At 38.1% G+C, this 21543-nt stretch overlaps 1 protein-coding gene across 4 annotated transcripts in view; it reads right to left on the minus strand.

Annotated features, from left to right (window-relative positions):
- map3k4 (mitogen-activated protein kinase kinase kinase 4) overlaps nt 1-21543 on the minus strand; it is a 217620-nt gene that overhangs the window by 35690 nt on the left and 160387 nt on the right. For all 4 annotated transcript variants that reach the window (XM_059986481.1, XM_059986483.1, XM_059986480.1 and 1 more), the window contains 7 exons: nt 20676-20825; nt 7622-7783; nt 7235-7368; nt 7060-7138; nt 6004-6070; nt 4455-4551; nt 3162-3281 (listed from right to left, as the gene is read on the minus strand). In XM_059986481.1, the coding sequence (XP_059842464.1) occupies nt 3162-3281; nt 4455-4551; nt 6004-6070; nt 7060-7138; nt 7235-7368; nt 7622-7783; nt 20676-20825 (809 nt within the window). The remainder of the gene's footprint in view (nt 1-3161; nt 3282-4454; nt 4552-6003; nt 6071-7059; nt 7139-7234; nt 7369-7621; nt 7784-20675; nt 20826-21543) is intronic.

Here is a 21543-nt window from a genome sequence, read left to right on the forward strand (position 1 = left end):
AATAATCAACTCTAACATCTTTCTAACCACTGAGGTCAGGCTAACTGGCCTTTGGTTTCCTTTCTTCTGCATCTCTCCTATCTTGAAGAGTGGAGTGACATTTGCAATTTTCCAGTCTCCCAGAACCATTCCAGAATCTAATCATTCTTGAAAGATTATTAATAATGCCTCCACAATCTCTTCAGCCATCTCTTTCAGAACCCTGGGGTGTACACCAGGAGACTTAACTACCTTCAGACCTTTCAGTTTCCCAAGAACCTTCTCTCTAGTTATCTAACTTCACACACATCATGCTACCTGACACGTGGAACTTCCACAATACATCTTCCACAGTGAAGACTAATGCAAAATACTTAAGCAGCTTGCTCGCCATTTCCTTGTCCCCTAATACTACCTCTCCAACGTGGTTTTCCAGCAGTCCAATATCCACTCTCGCATCTCTCTTACACTTTATGCATCTGAAGAAACTTTTGGTATCCTCTTTAATATCACTAGCTGTCTTACTTTCATATTCCATCTTTACCTTCTTAATGACTTTTTTAGTTTCCTTCTTTAGGTTTTTAAAAGCTTCCCACTGCTCTAACTTTCCACTAATTTTTGCTCTATTATGTGTCTTCTCATTGGATTTTATGTCGGCTTTGACTTTTCTTGTTAGCCACAGTTGTGTCATCTTTCCTTTAGAATGCTTCTTCCTCTTTGGGATATATATATCCTGCAGCTCACCTTCTAGATTGTTTCCAGAAAGTTCAGCCAATCTTGCCCTGCCATCATCCCTGCCAGTGTTCTTTTCCAATCAATTCTGGCTAGCTCCCCTCTCAGGCCTCTGTAATTCTCTTTACTGCATGGTAATACTGATACATCTGACTTTAGCATTTCCCTTACGAATTTCAGGGTGAATTCAATCACATTATGATCACTTACCCCTAAGAGTTCTTTTACCCTGTTCTCTAATCAATTCTGGTTCATTGCACAACACCCAATCCAGAACAAATGATTCCCCAGTGGACTCAATCACGAGCTGCTCTAAAAAGAAGGCACTTTAGAAATTTCCCCTCCTGGTACCCAACAGCAATTTGATTTTCCCAGTCTACCCGCATATTGCAACTTTGCCCTTCTGGCATGCATTTACTACCTCCCATTGTAATTTGTAGACCACATCCTTACTACTGTTTGGGGTCTCTATACAACTCCCATCAGGGTCTTTTTACCCTTGCAGTTCTTTAGCTGTCCACAATGATTCAATGTCTTCTGACCCCACATCACCTCTTTCTAATGATTTGATTTCATTTTTTACCAATAGAGCAATGCCACCCCCTCTGTCTTCCTGCCTGCCCTTTCAATACAGTGTATATCCTTGGACATTAAGCTCCCAGCTATAATCTTCTTTCAGCCATGATTCAGTAATGCCTACAACATCTTACCTGCCAACATTCAACTGTGCTACAAGTTCATCTACTTTATGCTGTATACTGCACAACACCTTCAGTCCTGTATTCATCCTTTTTGATTTTGTCCGTTTTTTACGCTGCATCTCATCCTGCTGACTGAAACTTAACCCAATCCCTTCACTACACATCGCCTCTGTTTGTAAACCAGCATGATTCATCTTCAGCATGATTATCTGCCTTTCCTATGATACTTCTTGCATTGAAATACTGCAGCTCATGACACTAGTCGTGCCATACTGAGCCTTTTTGATTCCTAACTTTGCCTGAGGTCTTACCAACATCTGTCTCCACAACCTCTCCACTAAGTGTTCTGGCACTCTGGTTCTCATCCCCCTGCAACTCCAGTTTAAATCCCATCGTGCAGCATAGGCAAACCTTCCTGCTAGGATATTAGTCCCCCAGTTCAGGTGCAAACCGTCCCTACCTTCACTGGAAGAAATATCAATGATCCAAAAAATGTTCCCCCACCTCCTAAGCTAGATATTAATCTGTATAATCTTCCTATTTCTGGCCTTGCTAGCATGTGACAGAGATAGCAATCCTGAGATCATAATCCTGAAGTCTTGCCTGTTAACTTAGCACCTAACTCCCTGAACTCCTGATGCAGAACCTCATCTCTCATCCTACCCATGTCATTGGTACTTACATGTACCACGACTTCTGGCTTTTCACCCTTCCACTTAAGAATGTCGAGGACTTGTTCCAAGCTATCCTGAGCCCTGGCACCCGGGAGGCGACCCCTAAGTAACTAATCCCCTATCACCACAGCACGCTTCTTCTCCCCCCTTCCCTTCTGAGTCACAAAGACAGACTCAGTGTCAGAGACCCAACTACTGATTTTCTCTGTCAGGTCAACCCCCTATCAACAGTACCCAAAGTAATATACATTTTGTTGAGGGGGACGGCCACAGGAGTACTCTGCACTGACTCCTTAACTCTTTCCCCCTTCCAGATTGTCGTCCTGTGTCCTGCACCTTGGGTGTAACTACCTCTCTATATGTCCTGTCTATCACCCCTTCAGTCTCACAAATAATGCAGAGTTCATCCAGTTCCAGCTCCAACTCCTTAATGCAGTGCGTTAGAAGCTGCAGCTGGATGCACTTCTCACAGTTGTAGTCATCAGATACTGGAACCCTTACTGCCTTCCCACATGCCACAAGGGAAGCATTCAGGTATCTTGCCTGGTATCTCTACTATCCTAGCTGAACAGATATAAAGAAGGGAAGGAAAAAGAAAGCTTAACCTTTAGCTTTTCTATCCTTTGCCTTCTTTGACTGAAGCCTTGAAGAGCTAAAGCCTCAAGATCACCACTCTATGCCCACTCAGACGACGGCCGCTGCACTTGCCCCTGCCTTCCTTTAATTTGCTCTTGCTAATCAATCCCAAACACCGATTGGTCGCTGGTGAATACTCTTTTTCACAGTAGCAACCTGCTGCTGCCTCTTCTACTCAGGCGATAGACCTGATTAAAATCCCCTGCTCTCCAGGTTGATCGCTTGTCAGTGATAATAAACCTTATTCTAATTCAAAACTGCTTTCGTAGGGTTCTAGTTTCTGTGGTAAACAAGTGAAGTAACATTGGTTTCAAGCAAACCTGAACTATATTTGACTTTTAACTGGCAAAGTGCTAGATTAAACATTTCTCCTAACTAATACAGAAAGACACAGTTAATGTACGACTCATGACATTGTTCAGTCCACTGGTGAAGTTACCTTATTTCATTTGCTGGGCCTGCACATTTGGTGTGATTTAAATCACTCCCAGCTACTGGAGGAGAGCGTACCATACTGGCAACACCGAGGTTCCGCACTTCAGACCCAAGGCTCTTTGGACTGAGGCAAGAGAGAGAGAGAGAGAGAGAAAAAGGTAAAAATAAAATACAAATGCACAAATAATGAATGTGTTTTTTTAAATATATTATTCACATCTGTAGCTGATGCTAATTTGTGATACTTAAGTAATCTGATCATATGCTTTAAGTTGTGCACTAAATCGTTCATAACTACAATATTTACTAAAAACAGCCTGAAGTTGCCTTACACTGCAACTAATGGATACAACAGATAAAGTAACTGTCTCACAACTCCAGCGATCCAGGGATATTCCCAATGTCAGGTCTTGTTTGTGTGGAATGTTATGTTCTCTCTGTGAACGTGTATGTTTACTCCAGGATGCTCCACTTCCCACCACATCCCATGGATGGGTTGGCTGTTCGGTTAACTGGCTACTGTAAATTATCCCATCTGCTGGTGAATGGGAGGAAAATGTGGGTAAGCTAAGAAATTTAGATCAACACGCATTAAAGTGGTTCTCTTGTGTGTTTCAATTAGTCTTCACTCACACTTTTTTGTGATTCCAAAAACTAGGCACTCCAAACAACATTTAAGGAAAGCACAAGGTTTTACAGAAGGTTGTAAAATTAACAGAAATATTCTTTCAGAGTGAAACCCTAGTAGCAACACTTCAAGAACTTAGGTCTGACACCCAGCAGAGTGTTGATGGGCCTTCTATACCGTGAGGGATATTCAATGTACAAAATGTGATAGAGTTCAATTACAATAGTGATGTCAAACATAGTGCTATCCCACAGAGCACCAATTCACTAAGCAGTCACAGACATTTGCACAGTACTGTGTGTCGACAGACCATCCAAATCTTACAGCTTCTCTCATCATCGCCATTAGATATAATGCAAGCAGTGGTCTCCCTCTCTTGTTGTGAGATAACAGTTGGGATAGAGAGTCTGAGTAAATAACCATTGTCAGAAAGTCTGAATGAGGAAACTGAAATTTTGGCTGTTGTTTGTATACTCTATATACAAGTAGAGCACGCTCAAAATCTTAGCTCAGACCTACTTTTAATAACACCAGGAACACAGATGTTACTGACTGCAGAAATCAGTCATCACCCTTAGGCTTTCTTAACTGTGTGTAACAAATTGTATCAGTAAAGATTCAAAGAATGATAACACAAGTAAGGCTTTGAGACATTGTGGAGAACTTTACCTGAACCCTTCGGATGTAGGGATGATGAGGTGTGGATTGGGTGGGTCACTGTGACATCGGGGTACTTTAATAGGACGAGGGCTATTTCGATGAATTCCTGCAAGGTACATGATAACTTAATGCAATTTCACACACTTGTTGAATCTAAAATCCATCAGATCACAATACTAATTCCACAGAAATGTAATTACTACAATCACGAAGGTTAAATAATAAACTGAACAGGTAGCAATGGGGCAACAAACATCTTGCTGATTTTCGTCAAATGCTACACAATACAGATTAGAATATGGGCAATAAATGAATATTCCATAAAATATGTCAACAACAGGTTTTGATGACTGCAAATTTACTGTCCAATAAGATGGTGGAAGGAGATTAAACAGTAATTTCTGAACAGGATGTATATTTCAGCAAGAACCTATTTAATTATTTACTACATGGAGCAAACTGAACTTTAACCAGATATGTTTAAAACTATTATAAATATTCAACTCAAAGAACTTGCCCAATACTAAATTACATTGGTTCAAGTCCAACACTAATTTTATAATAACTAGACATTAAAAAAAACTGGTGCTGCAGCGAATCTAAAATAAACACAAAATGCTGGAAGCATGCTGCAGATCAAGCAGCACCTGTAGAGACAGAATGTCATTCATCTGCGCTGCAATCTTAGCCAGCTCCATCATGGGTACTAGTCTCCGCAGCATCAAGGACACCTTTACAAGGTGATGCCCCAAAAAGGCAGCATTCTTCATCAAGGACCCCCATCATCCAGGACATGCCCTTCCTGTCACTGCTACAATTAAGGAGGTGGTACAGAAACCACTACAGGAGTCTAAAGACACACCTTTTAAGAGCAGGTTCTTCCTCACTGCTATGAGATTTCTGAACGGACAATGAACCAACCCATGAAATCGACCCCACTCTTTCTGCTCTCTATATACATTACTTATATATGTAATTTTGATTTTTTTTTTGCATTCCTAGTTTGATGGATGGACCCAGAACTGAAACAAGAACTCTGTTCCTCTCTGCTCCGATGCTGTCTGAACTCCTGGGTGTTTCAGCATTTTCTGTTTTTATAATTAATTTTATGCCTTTTTAAAATGATGTTTTAGTAAAAAGGTACGCACTGCCAAATTTTGCAGATTAAGTGAGATGGGGACCTCCGTCAGTCTGCAAGAGTGGTTAGATGTGCTAAACTATCTTACTGGTATCGCTCATTATTATAGCTACAAGCAGGACAAGGAACTTCTACAATGAATGACTGAGTTTGAAGGGACAGCCAGAAAAGGAGTTTGTGCAATCAGGAGATCTTTGGGCGAAGTCTCAGTAGGGTGGTTTGATCTCATTGCACAAACTTCAATGAAAATCAAAGCACAAACACAATCCCTGATAGATGGTCACATTGGGGAGATAAAGTTTTGCATCATTAGTATACAGTGTCATTACTCATTGGTATTAACCAAAAGCATCAGTGTAGGAATACACTCAATATAATTGTTATCAATGCATTAACTGTACAATACTTAAGAGCACGAACCTGTCACAGGGCTGTGAGGCTTTCCTATAACATGACCGATGCACTCGTTCATTAGAGACTGAAGACTCTGCAAAATGTGAAACAGGACTTTTTTTTTTAATAAGTACACATGCTAAAACAATAACTCTGTGCACTTGTTTAAAATCTGATCTGGAAACAGAAATACAATTAACATGCAATTAAAAGAAAGATATTTGGGATTATTGATTGGTTGGAGGACTAGAGGAGTTTTCCTTCATCTGGTCCCTGGGGAAATTATTGTGTTTAAACTGACTCCACATTTCCTACAGCAAAGCTATGACTGCTTCAGTATACTTAACAGGCTTGAAAGTACTGATCTGTTCTGAGTGCAGCACTGTATAACACACACTGACCAGCAGGTGATCTTGTTCCACTTACACAAGGTGTAAGGTGAAAAAGGAAGGAGGACTAGAAGTCACTTTGATAACCAGTCCAAATCCAGGCCAAGAACAGCAGCAATCCAAGAATGATCACTAATGTATAGTGACATCTGATAAACCAAAAAACCCTCAAATATACAGTATTTATTGGGAAGACAGCAAAACACAAGGCCTGTGTTGGGCCTCTAACACAAAGCCTCTAAGAACGACCAGTTAGTTAATTCACTGACAAAACATTCAGCATAACCACCAGTTTCTGTGACATTCACACAGATCTTCATAGAGCCACAGAACAATACAGCACAGAAATAGGCTTTTTAGCCCACTTAGTCCACGCTGAACTATTACTCTGCCTAGTCCCGTTGACCTGCACCCGCACCATACCCCTCCCATGCACGTACCAATCCAACTGCCTTCAAAATGTTGAAATCTAACCCACATCCACAACTTCCATTGGCATCTTGTTACACACTCTCACCACCTTGAGTGAAGTAGTTCCCTTAAACATTTCACCTTTCACCATTAACCTATGACCTCTCATTCTAGTCTCATCCAACCTGTTTGGAAAAGGCCTGCTTACATTTACCCTATCTGTAGCCATGATTTTATATAGGAAAGCAGAGTGGTTTGCTTCCAAATAAAAACAACTACTTACCAAAAAGTCATCTTCTGGAAGAGCTGAGATAAATCCTGGTTCAATTGCTTGAAGGAAGTCAAATCCCTGGGTTGCCCATCTGCAAAAAGAACATAACATTACAACAGTGATAATCACTTGCCTGGTAGCAAGAGACTGCCAAAATCAGGATTGTATGAAAGGGAACATTTCTAACCTGGGTCTTGTTCCCCTCCCACTTTCACATTTTGTGAGCACAAAGGTCATCCATTTTCTAGCAAAACTGATAAATTTGTCTCCAATCTTTTGCCTGAATTCTCCAGACATCAACCGCACAACCTCCTTGTGATACTGGAGACATGAAGGTAAAAATTAAATCAGATTGATTAAATGCTCTGAGTATTAGAAACAGAGAACATCTAAGATAACAAACCTTATCTGTCAGTATGTAAAGATGCTACAGGATCTGAAAACAGTGATGAATACGATGATAGAAAATTATCTATCCTTTGTATGCCTACAGATGAAATCTCTTAGGTATTTTGGAAATTAAGTCTTCTGCAATTAACATTTTCTTTAAAAAAAACAATTTCAGAAACCTTACCTCAAACCCAAAGTTATAGCTTTGAATCATAGCTTCTCTGTAGTATTGCTGTAAAGTTGCACATTCAGATTCGTCCATTTCAGCCTCAAACTCAGAATTAAACATCTTGTCAATTCTGTCAATAGCATTGCTAATCCGGTTGCATAGCTGCAATGCTGCATGCTAAAATTCAAATGCAAATCGTTAGGTTTAAGATATTTTGTTCAAATAAATACTTCAAGGACAATGAAATATACAAACAATGAAAGGATGTGCCCTTACACAGTTCAAATTTTGAGCACTTGAGGTTGTTAACCACTTGGAATACAAGGATTGAATGACTATTGAGAATTGAATTGATTATTATGAAACACTGGTGTTGAATAAACTATGAACTTTAGATCAACGCTCATTAAAATGGTTCTCTCACATGTTTCAATCACAAACAACAGAAAATTTGCAAATGCTGGAAATCCAAGCAATACACACAAAATGCTGGAGGAACTCTGCAGGCCGGGCAGCAACTATGGAACAGAGTACTGTCGATATTTCGGGCCAAGACCCTTCATCAGGACTGGAAAGAAAAAGATGCGGAGTCAGAGTTTGAAGGCAGAGGGAGGGAAGGAAGAAACACAAGGTGATAGGTGGAACTGGAAGGGAGTGGAGTGAAGTTGACAGGTGAAAGAGATACAAGGCTGGAGAAATGGGAGTCTGATAAGAGAGGACAGAAAGTCATGGAAGAAAGAAAAGGGAAGAACACCAGAGGGAGGTGAGAGCCAGGTAAGGTGATAAGGAGAGCGAGGGGAAAGGGAATGAGGAATGGTGAAGGGGGGCATTACCAGAAGTTCGAAAAGCAACATTTATGCCATCAGGCTGGAGGCTACCCAGGCGGAATATAGGTATTGCTCCTCCAACCTGAGTGTAGCCTCATCACGACAGTAAAGGAGGCCATGGACTGACATGTCAGAATGGGAGTGGAAAGTGGAATTAAGATGAGTGGCCACTGGGAGATCCTGCTTTTTCTGGTGGACAGAGTGTAGGTGCTCGGCGAAGCGGTCTCCTAATCTATGTCACGTCTGACCAACATACAGGAGGCAACACCAGAAGTACAGGATACAGTAGATGACCTTAACAAACTCACACCCAGAAGGACAGATTGGGGCTGGGATTGGTAATGAGGGAGAAGATGTAGGCATAAGTGAAAGCACTTGTTCTCTTGCAAGGATAAGTGCCAGGAGGGAGACCTCACCTACCACTCCGCCAGCTTCCACATCCAGTACTTAATTCTCCATAACTTCCATCATCTTCAATGGGATCCCACCACCAAGCACATCTTTCCCTCCCATGCCCCAACTTTCTGTTTTCTGCAGGGATTTCTCCCTATGCAACTCCCTTGACCATTCATCCCTCCCTACTGATCGCCCACCTGGCACTTGTCTTTTCAAGCAGAATAAGTGCCACACCTGCCTCTATACCTCCTCCCTCACCATTCCAGGTCCCAAACAGACCTCCCAGGTGAGGCGACACCTCAACTGTGAGTCTGTTGGGGTCATCTACTGTATCTGGTGCAGCCACCTGTACATTGATAAGACCCAACACAGATTGTGAGACCACTTTGCTAAGCACCTACACTCCGTCTGCCTGAAAAAGCAGGATCCACCAGTGGCCACTCATTTTAATTCCACTTCCCATTCCAACACGCCAGTCCATGGTCTCTAATGTCTCTACTAAGCAACACCTTATATTCCGTATGGGTAGCCTCCAACCTGATGGCATGAACATCAATTTCTCAAACTTGCAGTGATGACCCCCTCCACTCCTTCAACATTCCCCATCTTGTTTTCCCTCTCTCACCTTACTTCCTTACCTGCCTATCACTTCCCTCTGGTGTTCCTCTCTTTTCTTTCTTCCACGGGCTTGTCCTTTCCTATTAGTTTTCCCTTCTCCAGCCCTGTACCTTTCATCAACTTCCCAGCTCTTTACTGCACCCCTCCCGCTTCCTGGTTTCACCCATCACCATGTGCTTCTTCCTCACCTGCCACCTCCCCCTCCACTTACACTGACTCATCTGTTTTTCTCCAGTCCTGATGAAGGGTTTCAGCCGGAAACATCGACGTACTCTTTTCCATAGTTGCTGCCTGGCCTGCTGAGTTCCTCCAACATTTTGTGGGTTGTTCTCATGTTTCTTAATTATTTTCTAATCACATATTTTCTGGATTCTCGAAATGAGGCACTCCAAAAACATTTAAGGAAAACACGTAGTTTTATAGAAGGTAGTAAAATTAACATAAATAAGTTTTCAGAGTGAAACCCTAGTGGCAACATTTCATTAACTTTGTAGTACCTTCTTGGAATGCAAGTACTCATAAAAATGATCACATGAAGGGCATGTAACAAAATAAAAGGATTGGGTCCATTTATAAACACACTCAAAATTATAACATGGCAAAGCTGCTAAAAATAGGAAATTGGTATTTAAAGTACTGTTTACTGAAGTATTTAATTTTGGAAACTAGGAAGCATTTTCTTTGTTCCTTCAAAATTCGTAATAAACACATCAAAGCAGCAACAGAACATTGGCAATGAAAATGATAGTGAAGAGGAAGATATGGTTAGTTTTTTTTAGTGACAGGAACTGGCCTCATTCCATCAGCTTTTTGTTGATAATGAAGTGACATTCTCAATGATAGTTTCTGCTCTTTACTCTTTTCACAGCATGAGAAGAGAGTCACCTCTTAGGGCATTATTGTAAGGAGTTGACATTTACAGGCTGAAGAACAGACAGCAATGTCAGGGAAAGTAAAATTATTAGTCAGAAATTAGATGTAAAACACCAGAAGATTAGTCAATTGGATGTTCACAATAATGGATGAGTAGGTTGGAATCAGCTGTTTCCTTGTATCATATCATGGGAATGACCCTAAGCCCTAAAGGGATGAAGGGGTGGGTGGAACACTAATTATGAATAATCAAAGTAGAGGAAGCTCCAAAAAGCAAGTAATTTACAGTGACCATAGAGGATTTGAACTTCACCGATTTAATTCTAAACCAGTCCACAAATAAATTCAACAGAAAGACTAGGCTTGTCAGGGTCGGCCAAGCATCAAAACGTACTCTATGGGAGCTACTGAAGCACAGATTATCAAGGCTTCTCTCATCCTTGCCTTTTCCATTCAAGCTCAAATTTACTGAGCAGAATCACAAGTTATACACAAACAAGAGAACCTGGATTGTGTCACACAATCGCAACGGACAGGAAAGATAAAATGACAAGATTGGACAAGGTAGAGGCAGGAAATATGTTCCAGATGCTGGGAGAATCCAGTACCAGAGGGCATGGTTTGAGAATAAGGGGTAGGTCATTTAGGACAGATTTAAGGAAAAACTTCTTCTCCCAGAGAGTTGTGGGGGTCTGGAATGCACTGGCTCGGAAGGTAGCGGAGGCCAATTCTCTGGATGCTTTCAAGGAGCTAGATAGGTATCTTCTGGATAGGGGAATTAAGGGATATGGGGACAAGGCAGGAACCGGGTATTGATAGTAGTTGATCAGCCATGATCTCAAAATGGCGGTGCAGGCTTGAAGGGCCGAATGGTCTACTTCTGCACCTATTGTCTATTGTCTATTGACAGATTCAAGGAAAGGCATTACTGTTGAACCCATGTGGCAGAGAAGGAGGAAAGACCAAGGAAGTCCCATTCAAAAGGCAAGATGTTCTCATTAACAGTATAGAAAATAATAGAACACTCAGCAGATCATGCAGCTCTTTGGGGAGAGAAACACTTAATTAATTCTGTTGCTTGACTTGCCAAGTTTTTCAACATTCCATTTTATTTCAGATTTCTACCATCTGGGGGGACGTCACGTGATGATGTAGGATCGAGACGCTGGAACTCAGCCCTCCCGTAAAAAAGTTAATAAATTAATGTTTAAGTGAAGAAAAGTCAATCAATACTTTTTTAAGGTTACTCATAAACTACTCTGGATTGTTTTAAGCTATGCCTCATAAACAGAGGATGAAGAAAACTACTTCCGCGAAGACCGCTCAAGTTGGAACAGAATCAAGGCCTACTTCTACCGAAGAACCGCGGACTCAGGTACAACACACCACCGGTGAAACAGAACAGGAGACCGCGGCAGCATCGGCCATTTCTAAAGGAAAGGATCAACGAGAACTGCGCATGCGTAAAGGAACAAGCATGCGCAAACGAGTGCAACCAGAACTACAAAACCCAGCAACGACTGAAACCGACAGTGAAAGTGAGTCTGAGAGAGAGACGGACTCTCTGGAAAAATCAGACGAAGATGGAGATGAAAGTTCCTCTGAAAATACAAAAAAGACTTTGAGGCAAATAATGCATAAATTAGAAAAATTAAATGCATTAAAAGTAATTAAAGAAAAAATAACAAAAATGGAGGCTATGTTTGATAAAATGACAAAGAAACAGGAAAAAATGGAAAAGAAAATTACAGATTTTGAAGTCAAAGTGGAAGAAATTGATGGCAGAATGAAGAAGATGGAAGATGATAATGATGCCTGGACATCAGAAAGAAAACAACTCGTGGGAAAAATTGATAAGCTCGAAAATTTTAGTAGACGCAACAATATTAAAATTGTTGGAGTTAAAGAAGGTACGGAAGGAGAAGACCCAATAAATTTTTTTCAAAAATGGATTCCTGAAAAATGGGAAATGGGAGAAGAAACTTCAATTGAGATTGAAAGGGTGCACAGAGCATTAAGACCAAGATCTCAAGATGATCAAAATCCGCGATCAATTTTGATAAGATGTTTAAGATACCAGGATAAAGAAAAGATTTTGAAGGCGGCTGCCCAAGGTGCTAAAAGAAGAAAAGGTCCATTGATGATAGCAGAGAAACCAGTTCTTTTTTATCCTGATATAAGTTATAACCTTTTGAAGAGAAAGAAAGAATTCAATCCAGCTAAAAATGTTTTATGGAAAGAAGGTTATAAGTTTTTAATGCGTCACCCAGCAACACTGATAATTTTTTTGGAGGAGGGAAAAAGATTTTTTCCTGATTATCGAGAAGCGGAGGTGTTCGCACAAAAACTCCCATCTCTTTGCTAATTAAACGTAGAGACTTTTAAATGTAATGGTTAAAGATGAAGACAGAGATAGCGAATGGAACTGATGGACATTTAAGGATGATATAAGGGAGAAAAGTAAAATTTTAGAAATAATAACTGAGAATAGTATGTTTTTTTTATATATATACTTTTTATGTTGCGGGGGGGCTGGGGAGCTTTGAATCGGTTGCTACGGGATTCACGTGTGTAATCATGGCGATTGCCATGACCTGTACAATAGAGGGGGGTAATGTTGTGTTTTTTTCTTTCACAACATTAGTAGGGGGGTGTTTTGTTTTTTTCTTTATTTTCTATTTTTCTTCTATTCTTTTGCCTGGATGATTGGTGGGGACACACATAGCAACATGGAGACTTCTAAAAAGATTTCCCAGGATACAATGAAAGTTGAAAGATTAGGTATTATTATAGATTGGAGTAACATAATTAAAAATAATGACTAATCTATTGAATTTTTTAAGTTTTAATGTTAATGGGCTTAATGGACCAATAAAAAGAATTTTAACATATATTTAAAAAATGAAAATAGATATAGCTTTCTTACAAGAAACTCATTTAACAGATATAGAACATCAGAAATTAAAAAGAGACTGGGTTGGAAATGTTATTGCAGCTTCATTTAACTCAAAGGCGAGAGGAGTTGCAATTTTGGTTAATAAAAATTTACCAATTAAAATACAAAATGTATTAACTGATTCCGCAGGAAGATATTTAATTATACATTGTCAAATTTTTTCAGAACTATGGACTCTTATGAATATTTATGCACCAAATGAAAATGATGTAAAATTTATACAGGAGGTCTTTTTGAATTTGGCTAATGCACATGATTAAAATATTAATAGGTGGAGATTTTAATTTTTGTTTAGATCCAGTTTTAGATAGATCAACAAAGGCTATTACAAAATCAAAAGTAGCAAAATTAACTCTATCATTGATGAAAGATTTAAATTTGATTGATATCTGGAGAAGAATCAATCCAAAAGAAAGGGATTATTCATTCTATTCAAATAGACATAAAACATACTCAAGGATAGATTTTTTCCTATTATCAACAAATACTCAAGATAGAGTGAAAAATGTGGAATATAAAGCAAGAATATTGTCTGATCACTCTCCTTTAATAATGACAATGATAATGATAGATAAAGAGGAATCAATTTATAGATGGAGATTTAATTCAATTCTACTAAAACGTCAAGATTTTTGTGATTTTATGAAAAAGCAGATTCAGTTCTTTTTAGATACAAATTTACATTCAGTTGATGATAAATTTATATTGTGGGAAGCAATGAAAACATATTTGAGAGGCCAGATAATAAGTTATACTTCTAAAATTAAGAAGGAATATATGATAGAAATAGATCAATTGGAAAAAGAGATTATAAAATTAGAAAAAGAATCTCAAAGAAATATGACAGAAGAAAAACGAAGACAACTTATTAATAAGTTAAAATATAATACACTCCAGACATATCGAACAGAAAAAGCAATTATGAGAACTAAACAGAGATATTATGAACTAGGTGAAAGATCACATAAAGTTCTTGCATGGCAGTTAAAAACAGATCAGATATCCAAAACAATAAAGGCAATTCGAACAAAAGTGAATGAAATTACTTATAAGCCTCTAGAAATTAATGAGGCTTTTAAGAATTTTTATTCTGAGTTGTATAAATCAGAATCAAAGAATGATGATGTTAAGATAGAAGAATTTTTATCACAAATAACTCTTCCAAAATTAAATACAGAAGAACAGAAGGGATTAGATACGTCTTTTACATTGAAGGAAGTTGAGGAAGCTTTAGGATCACTTCAAAGTAATAAATCTCCAGGAGAAGATGGTTTTCCACCTGAATTTTATAAAAAGTTTAAAGATTTATTAATTCCTCCTTTTATGGAGTTAATATATCAAGTGGAAAGAATGCATAAACTTCCAGAATCTTTTTCAACAGCTATTTTAATAGTATTGCCAAAAAAAGATAGAGACCTTTTAAAACCAGCATCATATAGACCTATTTCTTTACTAAACACCGATTATAAAATAATAGCAAAAATCTTATCTAATAGATTATCTAAATGCTTACCAAAATTAGTGCATATGGATCAAACAGGATTTATCAAAAATAGACAATCGGCAGATAATGTAACCTGGTTATTTAGTATAATCCATTTAGCGCAAAAGAGGGAGGAAATGAATGTGGCAGTTGCTTTAGATGCAGAAAAAGCATTTGATAGATTGGAATGGGATTTTTTATTTAAGGTATTGGAAAAATATGGATTAGGAACATCATTTATAAAATGGATTAAAACCTTAAAATACTAATCCCAAAGCTAAAGTAGTGACAAATGGTCAAATTTCAACATCATTTCAGTTAACAAGATCAACTAGGCAAGGTTGCCCATTATCACCTGCTTTGTTTGTGTTGGCAATAGAACCACTAGCTGAATTAATTAGAATGGACCCAGATATTAAGGGTTTCAGAGTTAATCAGGAAGAATACAAGATTAACTTATTTGCTGATGATGTTCTACTTTATTTAACAGATCCATTACATTCACTACGCAAATTATCTTATAGATTAGAAGAATATGGGAAAATATCGGGTTATAAAATAAATTGGGATAAAAGTGAAATTTTACCTCTTACTAAAGGAGATTATAATCAATGTTGATTAATAACTCTATTTAGATGGCCAGCAAATGGTATAAAATATCTAGGTATAAGAGTTGATAATGACATAAAAAAACTTATACAAATTAAATTATTTACCACTTTTGAAAAAGATTCAGGAAGATCTTGATAAATGGATGGCATTACCAATAACATCAGTAGGTAGAGTAAATACTATAAAAATGAATATATTCCCTAGACTACAATATTTATTTCAATCATTACCAATACAATTACCCCAGAAGTTTTTTCAAGAGTTAAACAAATATGTGAGGAAATTTCTCTGGAAAGGTAAGATGTTAAGAATATCGTTGGAAAAATTTGATCTAGGAGGATTACAACTTCCAAATTTTAAGAATTATTATAAAGCAAATCAACTTAGATTTATTGCATCTTTTTTCGAGAAAGATAAACCGGCATGGGTTAGAATAGAACTAGATAAAATAGGAGAAAACGTACCAGAAGATTTTATATACAAATGGGAATCTAAATGGATACGGGAAAAGAAAGAATCTCCTATATTAAAACATTTGATTGATTTATGGAATAAGATAAATGTTGATGATGAGACAAAAAAAATCTTTATTAGCAAAGAGATCTTTAATTCAAAATAGACTTAATCCTTTCACAATGGACAATCAACTTTTATATAATTGGATTCAAAAAGGGATTAGATATATAGGGAATTGTTTTGAAGGAGGTATATTAATGTCATTTGATCAATTAAAGAATAAATACAAAGTATCAAATAACACTTTATTTTGTTACTTTCAATTAAGGGCTTATTTAAGAGAAAAATTAGGTCAAACAATATTATTGCCGAAACCTAATGAAATAGAAATTTTAATTCAAAAAGGAAATATTAAAAAATTTATATCTTGATTTATAATTTATAATTTGATTCAAAAACAGGCAATTAAACAAGGAGTCCATAAGTCAAGACAAAAATGGGAAAGTGATTTGAATATTAAAATTGAAGAAACAAATTGGTCAAGACTATGTCTTGATAGTATGACAAATACAATAAATGTTCGGTTAAGATTAGTGCAGTATAATTTTCTACATCAATTATATTTTACACCACAAAAAAATAAATAAATTAAATCCAAACTTATCGGATCAGTGTTTCCGATGTAACCAGGAAACTGGTACTTTTTTACATTCTACATGGTCTTGTTCTAAAATTCAACCTTTTTGGACAAATTTAAGACTTTCATTGGAACAAATTACAGGAACACAATTTCCTCATAATCCAATATTACTCTTATTAGGTGATATTGAAGGGATAAAACCAAAACTCAAACTAAATAAATACCAGAAAGAATTTATAAAAATTGCACTGGCAGCAGCCAAAAAAGCTATTGCAGTTACTTGGAAATCGGATACGTATTTAAGTATAGACTCTTGGAAGAAAGAAATCTATGGTTGTACTCCATTAGAAAAAATTACTTATAATTTAAGAGATAAATATGAAACATTTCTGAAAATTTGGAGCCCTTATTTACAAAAGACAGGATTAAATCTATAGATGTTCTGAAGGTGAAACAATTGGTTATTTGGGGAAAGAAACAAATATACATATTAAAGTTATTACGAATTCCATGGAGCACGTGGAGATCTTCCAACAACCAGGCAATCGTTCTTTTCTTTTTTTTTTCTCTTTTTCTTTTTTTTCTATAGGGCAGTTAGGGGGAGGGGTTAAGGGGAGGAGGGAAGGGTTATATACATTTTTTTTCCATACTTCATTTTGTAACTACTTAAAAATGCAATAAAAAAAGTTTTCAAAAAAAAAAGATTTCTACCATCTGCGGTATCTGTTAAGATGTGGCAAAAGTGGAGGACGGTCTCGTTACAGACAAAAGCAATGGTTCATGAGCTATGGATGGAGAAATTAAGAAAAGAATAGAGAAACAATCGTAAGAAATCATGAATATTAAAGAAGGAAGCAGCATTGTTTACAGAGTGAGAGCCTCCCTCAAACCAGAACAAGGGACATGGGATAAGGCAAAAGAGGAAAAAAGTCCTGATGAAGGGTCTCAGCTCAAAAAGTCACCTCTTTATTCCCCTCTATAGATAACTGCCAGACCTGTTGAGTTCCTTCAGCATTTTGTGTGTTACTCTAGATTTCCAGCATCTGCAAAATCTCGTGTTTTTGGTGAGGGAATACCTGATGACATTGCCCATCATAACTCCTGGATACCTCCTGTACCAACGGCAAAGCAGCTGCACCCGAGGTAGAGGGACATTATTGTACATGGGAGATTGTCCAGTACAAAGATCACCACCAAAATCCTTCAGCTTCTCACTGACTTGAAATCTCTTCTGCTGGTATCACCAATTAAAATTGAGAACGGCACTCTATGTGGGCAGTGCAAATTTGCAAAAGCTGCTGCTTGGGAAGGTGAAGGGAATTTTCAATTCCCACAAACAATAAAGGCTACTTTGCTCTTGTTATTCACCTTGTTCACAGAAATGAGGTGCATTTATTACTATCTAGTTTTTCTGCCACCGAGGCTGAAAGTGAACACTATTGAACAACCTCCACTGTTTGCTCACAGTAGGGTGAAGTGTAAACAAATTGTTCAACTCTTGTTTGCAATCATCTAGCAAAAGTACCATTCAATAGGACCTGCATGACATTCAGGCATGGACTGATGAGTAATAAGTAACATTACCGTCACACGAAAACATATCGACAATAACCACACTAACAGGAGAGCTTGTCTGCCTACACTTGACATTCAATGCTCACTACCATCAATATCCTGGTCAACACTGATCAAAGACTCAGCTGGGCCCTCCATATACATACAGCAGTTATGAAGGAAAGTTAAGAAGTTGTGTATCCTGCAGTGACTGTCCCATCCACCGACCTACAAGTTAGGAGTATAACACCTCTCCTGCCTGGATGAAAACACTCAAGAAGCTCAACACCATCCAGGACAAAGCAGCCTGCTTGATTGGCCCCCATCCACTACCTTAAACTTTCACTCTCCCTATCACTGGTCCTCAGTATATGCCATCTACAAAATATACAGAATACTGCACAGCCCCATAATGTCAATGCCAGCCCAACTGCCAATCCAAACTAATCCCATCTACCTGCACCTGGTCTTTGTCTATCAATTCCCCACCTGTTAGTGTGTCTCTCAAGAGGACTCAAAACACAGTCAGTGTAACTGCCACCACCATCCTCCCAGCAGCCTGTTCCAAGCATCTATCATTCTCAATGTTAAAAAATAACTTGCCTTGTAAATCTCCTCTCATCTTAAAGCTCTGCCATACAGTTAAATAACAAGGGCCAATTTAACAACACCTCCCATTGCTGCAACCTCTTCCATGGAGGACGAGGGCAGCAAGTTCATGCGAGCTTCAGCATTGACTGATCCCCTCCAAGCCACACACACCATCGGCACTTGGAAATGTGCCACTTCATTTTTGTTGGGTCCAGTCCTAGACACCCTGCCTAATAGCACTGTGGGAAGGGCTACAGCTATTCAAGGTGATTTACCATCATGATGTCCTTTCCACCAACATACAAATGACCTAAAATTAAAATCTAATGCTTGAACATCTTACTTACTCAATACTAATTACCAATTTATGTACAGTGCCTATAGAAAGTATTCAGTGCCCCCCACCAGAAGTTTTCATGTTTTATTGTTTTACAATATTGAATCAGTGGATTTAATTTGTTCTTTTCTGACAATGATCAACAGAAAGAGCTTCTTTCGTGTCAAAATGAAAACAGATCTCTACAAAGTGATCTAAATTAATTACAAATATAAAGCACAAAATTATTGATTGCAGAAGTATTCGCCTCCTTCAAGCCAGCATTTAGTAGATGCACCTTGGGCATCAATTGCAGCCTTGAGTCTGTGAGGATAGGTCTCTATCAGCTTTCCATATTTGGGCACTGCAATTTTTCCCCATTCTTCTTTACAAAACTGCTCAAGCTCTGACAGACTGCATGGGGATCGTGAGGGAACAGCCCTTCTTGAATCCAGCCACAAATTCTTAATTGGATTGAGATCTGGACTATGACCTGCGGGAACTCAGTTCTAAGGTTTTATTTACAATAATATGATTAGTAAAGATTGTGTGCATGAGAATAATTCCCGTAAGGATATTGAGCTTTTCAAATTGCTGAGTCAAGGCCAGGTCTAAACATGGAAAACTAAAATGACTGTATTTTACCAAAATATCCACTGCTTAAGGACTTGAGCTTGGGTGTCACATTGAAATGGTTTTACATCTGTAGTCCAATGTTAGATCATCTGTGCATCACAAGTAAACAACATCCTACTGAGGAAGACATCCTGAGTTATGAATTTGTGCAGAAAGAAACAGCTTTATCAAACATACACTCAGTGTCCACTTTATTAGATACAGGAGTATACATACACAATAAAGTGGTTACAGGAGTGAAACAAGTATGGCCTGATTTGACATGCTGTGTGTTCAGAAACACTCATCTGCACAGTGCATTTTTGCCCACAGTACTGCCACTCACTGGACTTTTTTTTTTGCTTTTCCAGACCTTTCTTTGTAAACTCTAGACACTGGTGTGTGTGAAAATTTCAGATCAGCAATTTCTGAGATTCTCAAACCACCCTGTCTGGCACCAATAATCATTGCATGGTGAAAGTTACTTCATTCACATTTTTTTCTTCATTCTGATGTTTGGTCTGAACAACAACTGAACCTTTTGACCATGTCTGTATGCTTTTATGCATGGAGTTGTTACCACATGATTAGAAATTTGCATTAATGAGGTGTAGGGGTGTAGATAATAATCTGGCCATTGAGTGTATATATTTTAAAAATCAGCAAAATTATGCACCAGAATTCAGGGACACAAGTGACAGTTTAACTTCACTACCTTAAAGAATTATTAAAATGTCAATGCATTCGGAACGTCCAAGTGTTTCAGCTGCAAGGCACCTAAATTTTGTTCAGCTGGGATTTCAATACAACAGCACCACCCCTATTTCTGGCCCTGTAATCAATTTCTTACAGACTTGCTTCTAATGGGGACTACATTTGCTGCTGATCTCAAGAACAGAGTAAGGAGTTAAAAAAAACAACTTCACAAGACTTTGAACAAACTTGATAACCTGAAATAACAAGATGACTGATGTTCACTTCAGCCTTGTAAAAGGGGACAAGATTAAAAACCATGCTTCACTAAGCAGCACTGAATCATCTCAAATTATTGAACTCGCATTGTGAGATGTGTTCCTAATTACATAGTCTTAAAGCACAGCTATAAAAATAAACTGAACAAGACAGAATATACCTTCAGCTGCTCCAGAGCTTTGGCTATGACTGGTTGGCTGGACGTCTGCTCACGGTGCAGTGAGATTAGATTTTCTATGGACTGTTGAAAGGTCTTGCGTTGACTTACAAGATGAGAAGATTGCATCACAACCAGCAATAAATTCCGAATCTGAGGAAAAGCAAACTCATTTTTCAAAAGATAATTCTGTAGATTAGGTAGTGACAGTTTATTAAAATCCAAGATATGGCCACAAATGTGGCAAGCTATATTATACGATTGATAAAATATTACCTAACCAACCAACCAACATATTAGGGTTATGTTAGCAGATTGTAAAGGCTAGTTATTCACCATCAACTAAGAAGCCATTAGAAGACTACAACAGCAGTGTAAACATTTCACGGAGAATACTACACATAGTTTTGACCCCTTATCTAAAAAAGGATATAGTTACACTAAAGGCAGTTCAAAGGAAATTCACCAGGCTAATTCTTGAGAGGAGAGGGTTGTCCTATCAGGACAGATTGAACAGCTTGGGTCTGCATTGCAGTGCAGAAGAATAAAGGATGCCCTTATTCAAACAAATAAAATCCTGTGGGGATTATTGAGATAAATGTAGAGGTGTTCTTCGTTTGGGAGGGTCACAGATAAGGAGAAGTTACAAAATGTGAATCGAGTCATTTAATAAACTGAAGTACACAGAAATTTCTTCTCCAAGGGAATCGCTTGAATTCTCTGTTTCTCTAGAATTCTCTGGATCACTAAGGTGGAGATCAACAAATATTTGGAAGATCATTGACTGAATTGAGGGTTATGAGGAACTTGTAGAGAAGAAGTCTCGAGGCCAACAAAAATTAGCCCAGAGGACATATTGAATGGCAGGGCA

This window comes from Hypanus sabinus, chromosome 12 (assembly GCF_030144855.1).
Source record: "Hypanus sabinus isolate sHypSab1 chromosome 12, sHypSab1.hap1, whole genome shotgun sequence".
Classification (NCBI taxonomy): Eukaryota; Metazoa; Chordata; class Chondrichthyes; order Myliobatiformes; family Dasyatidae; genus Hypanus; species Hypanus sabinus.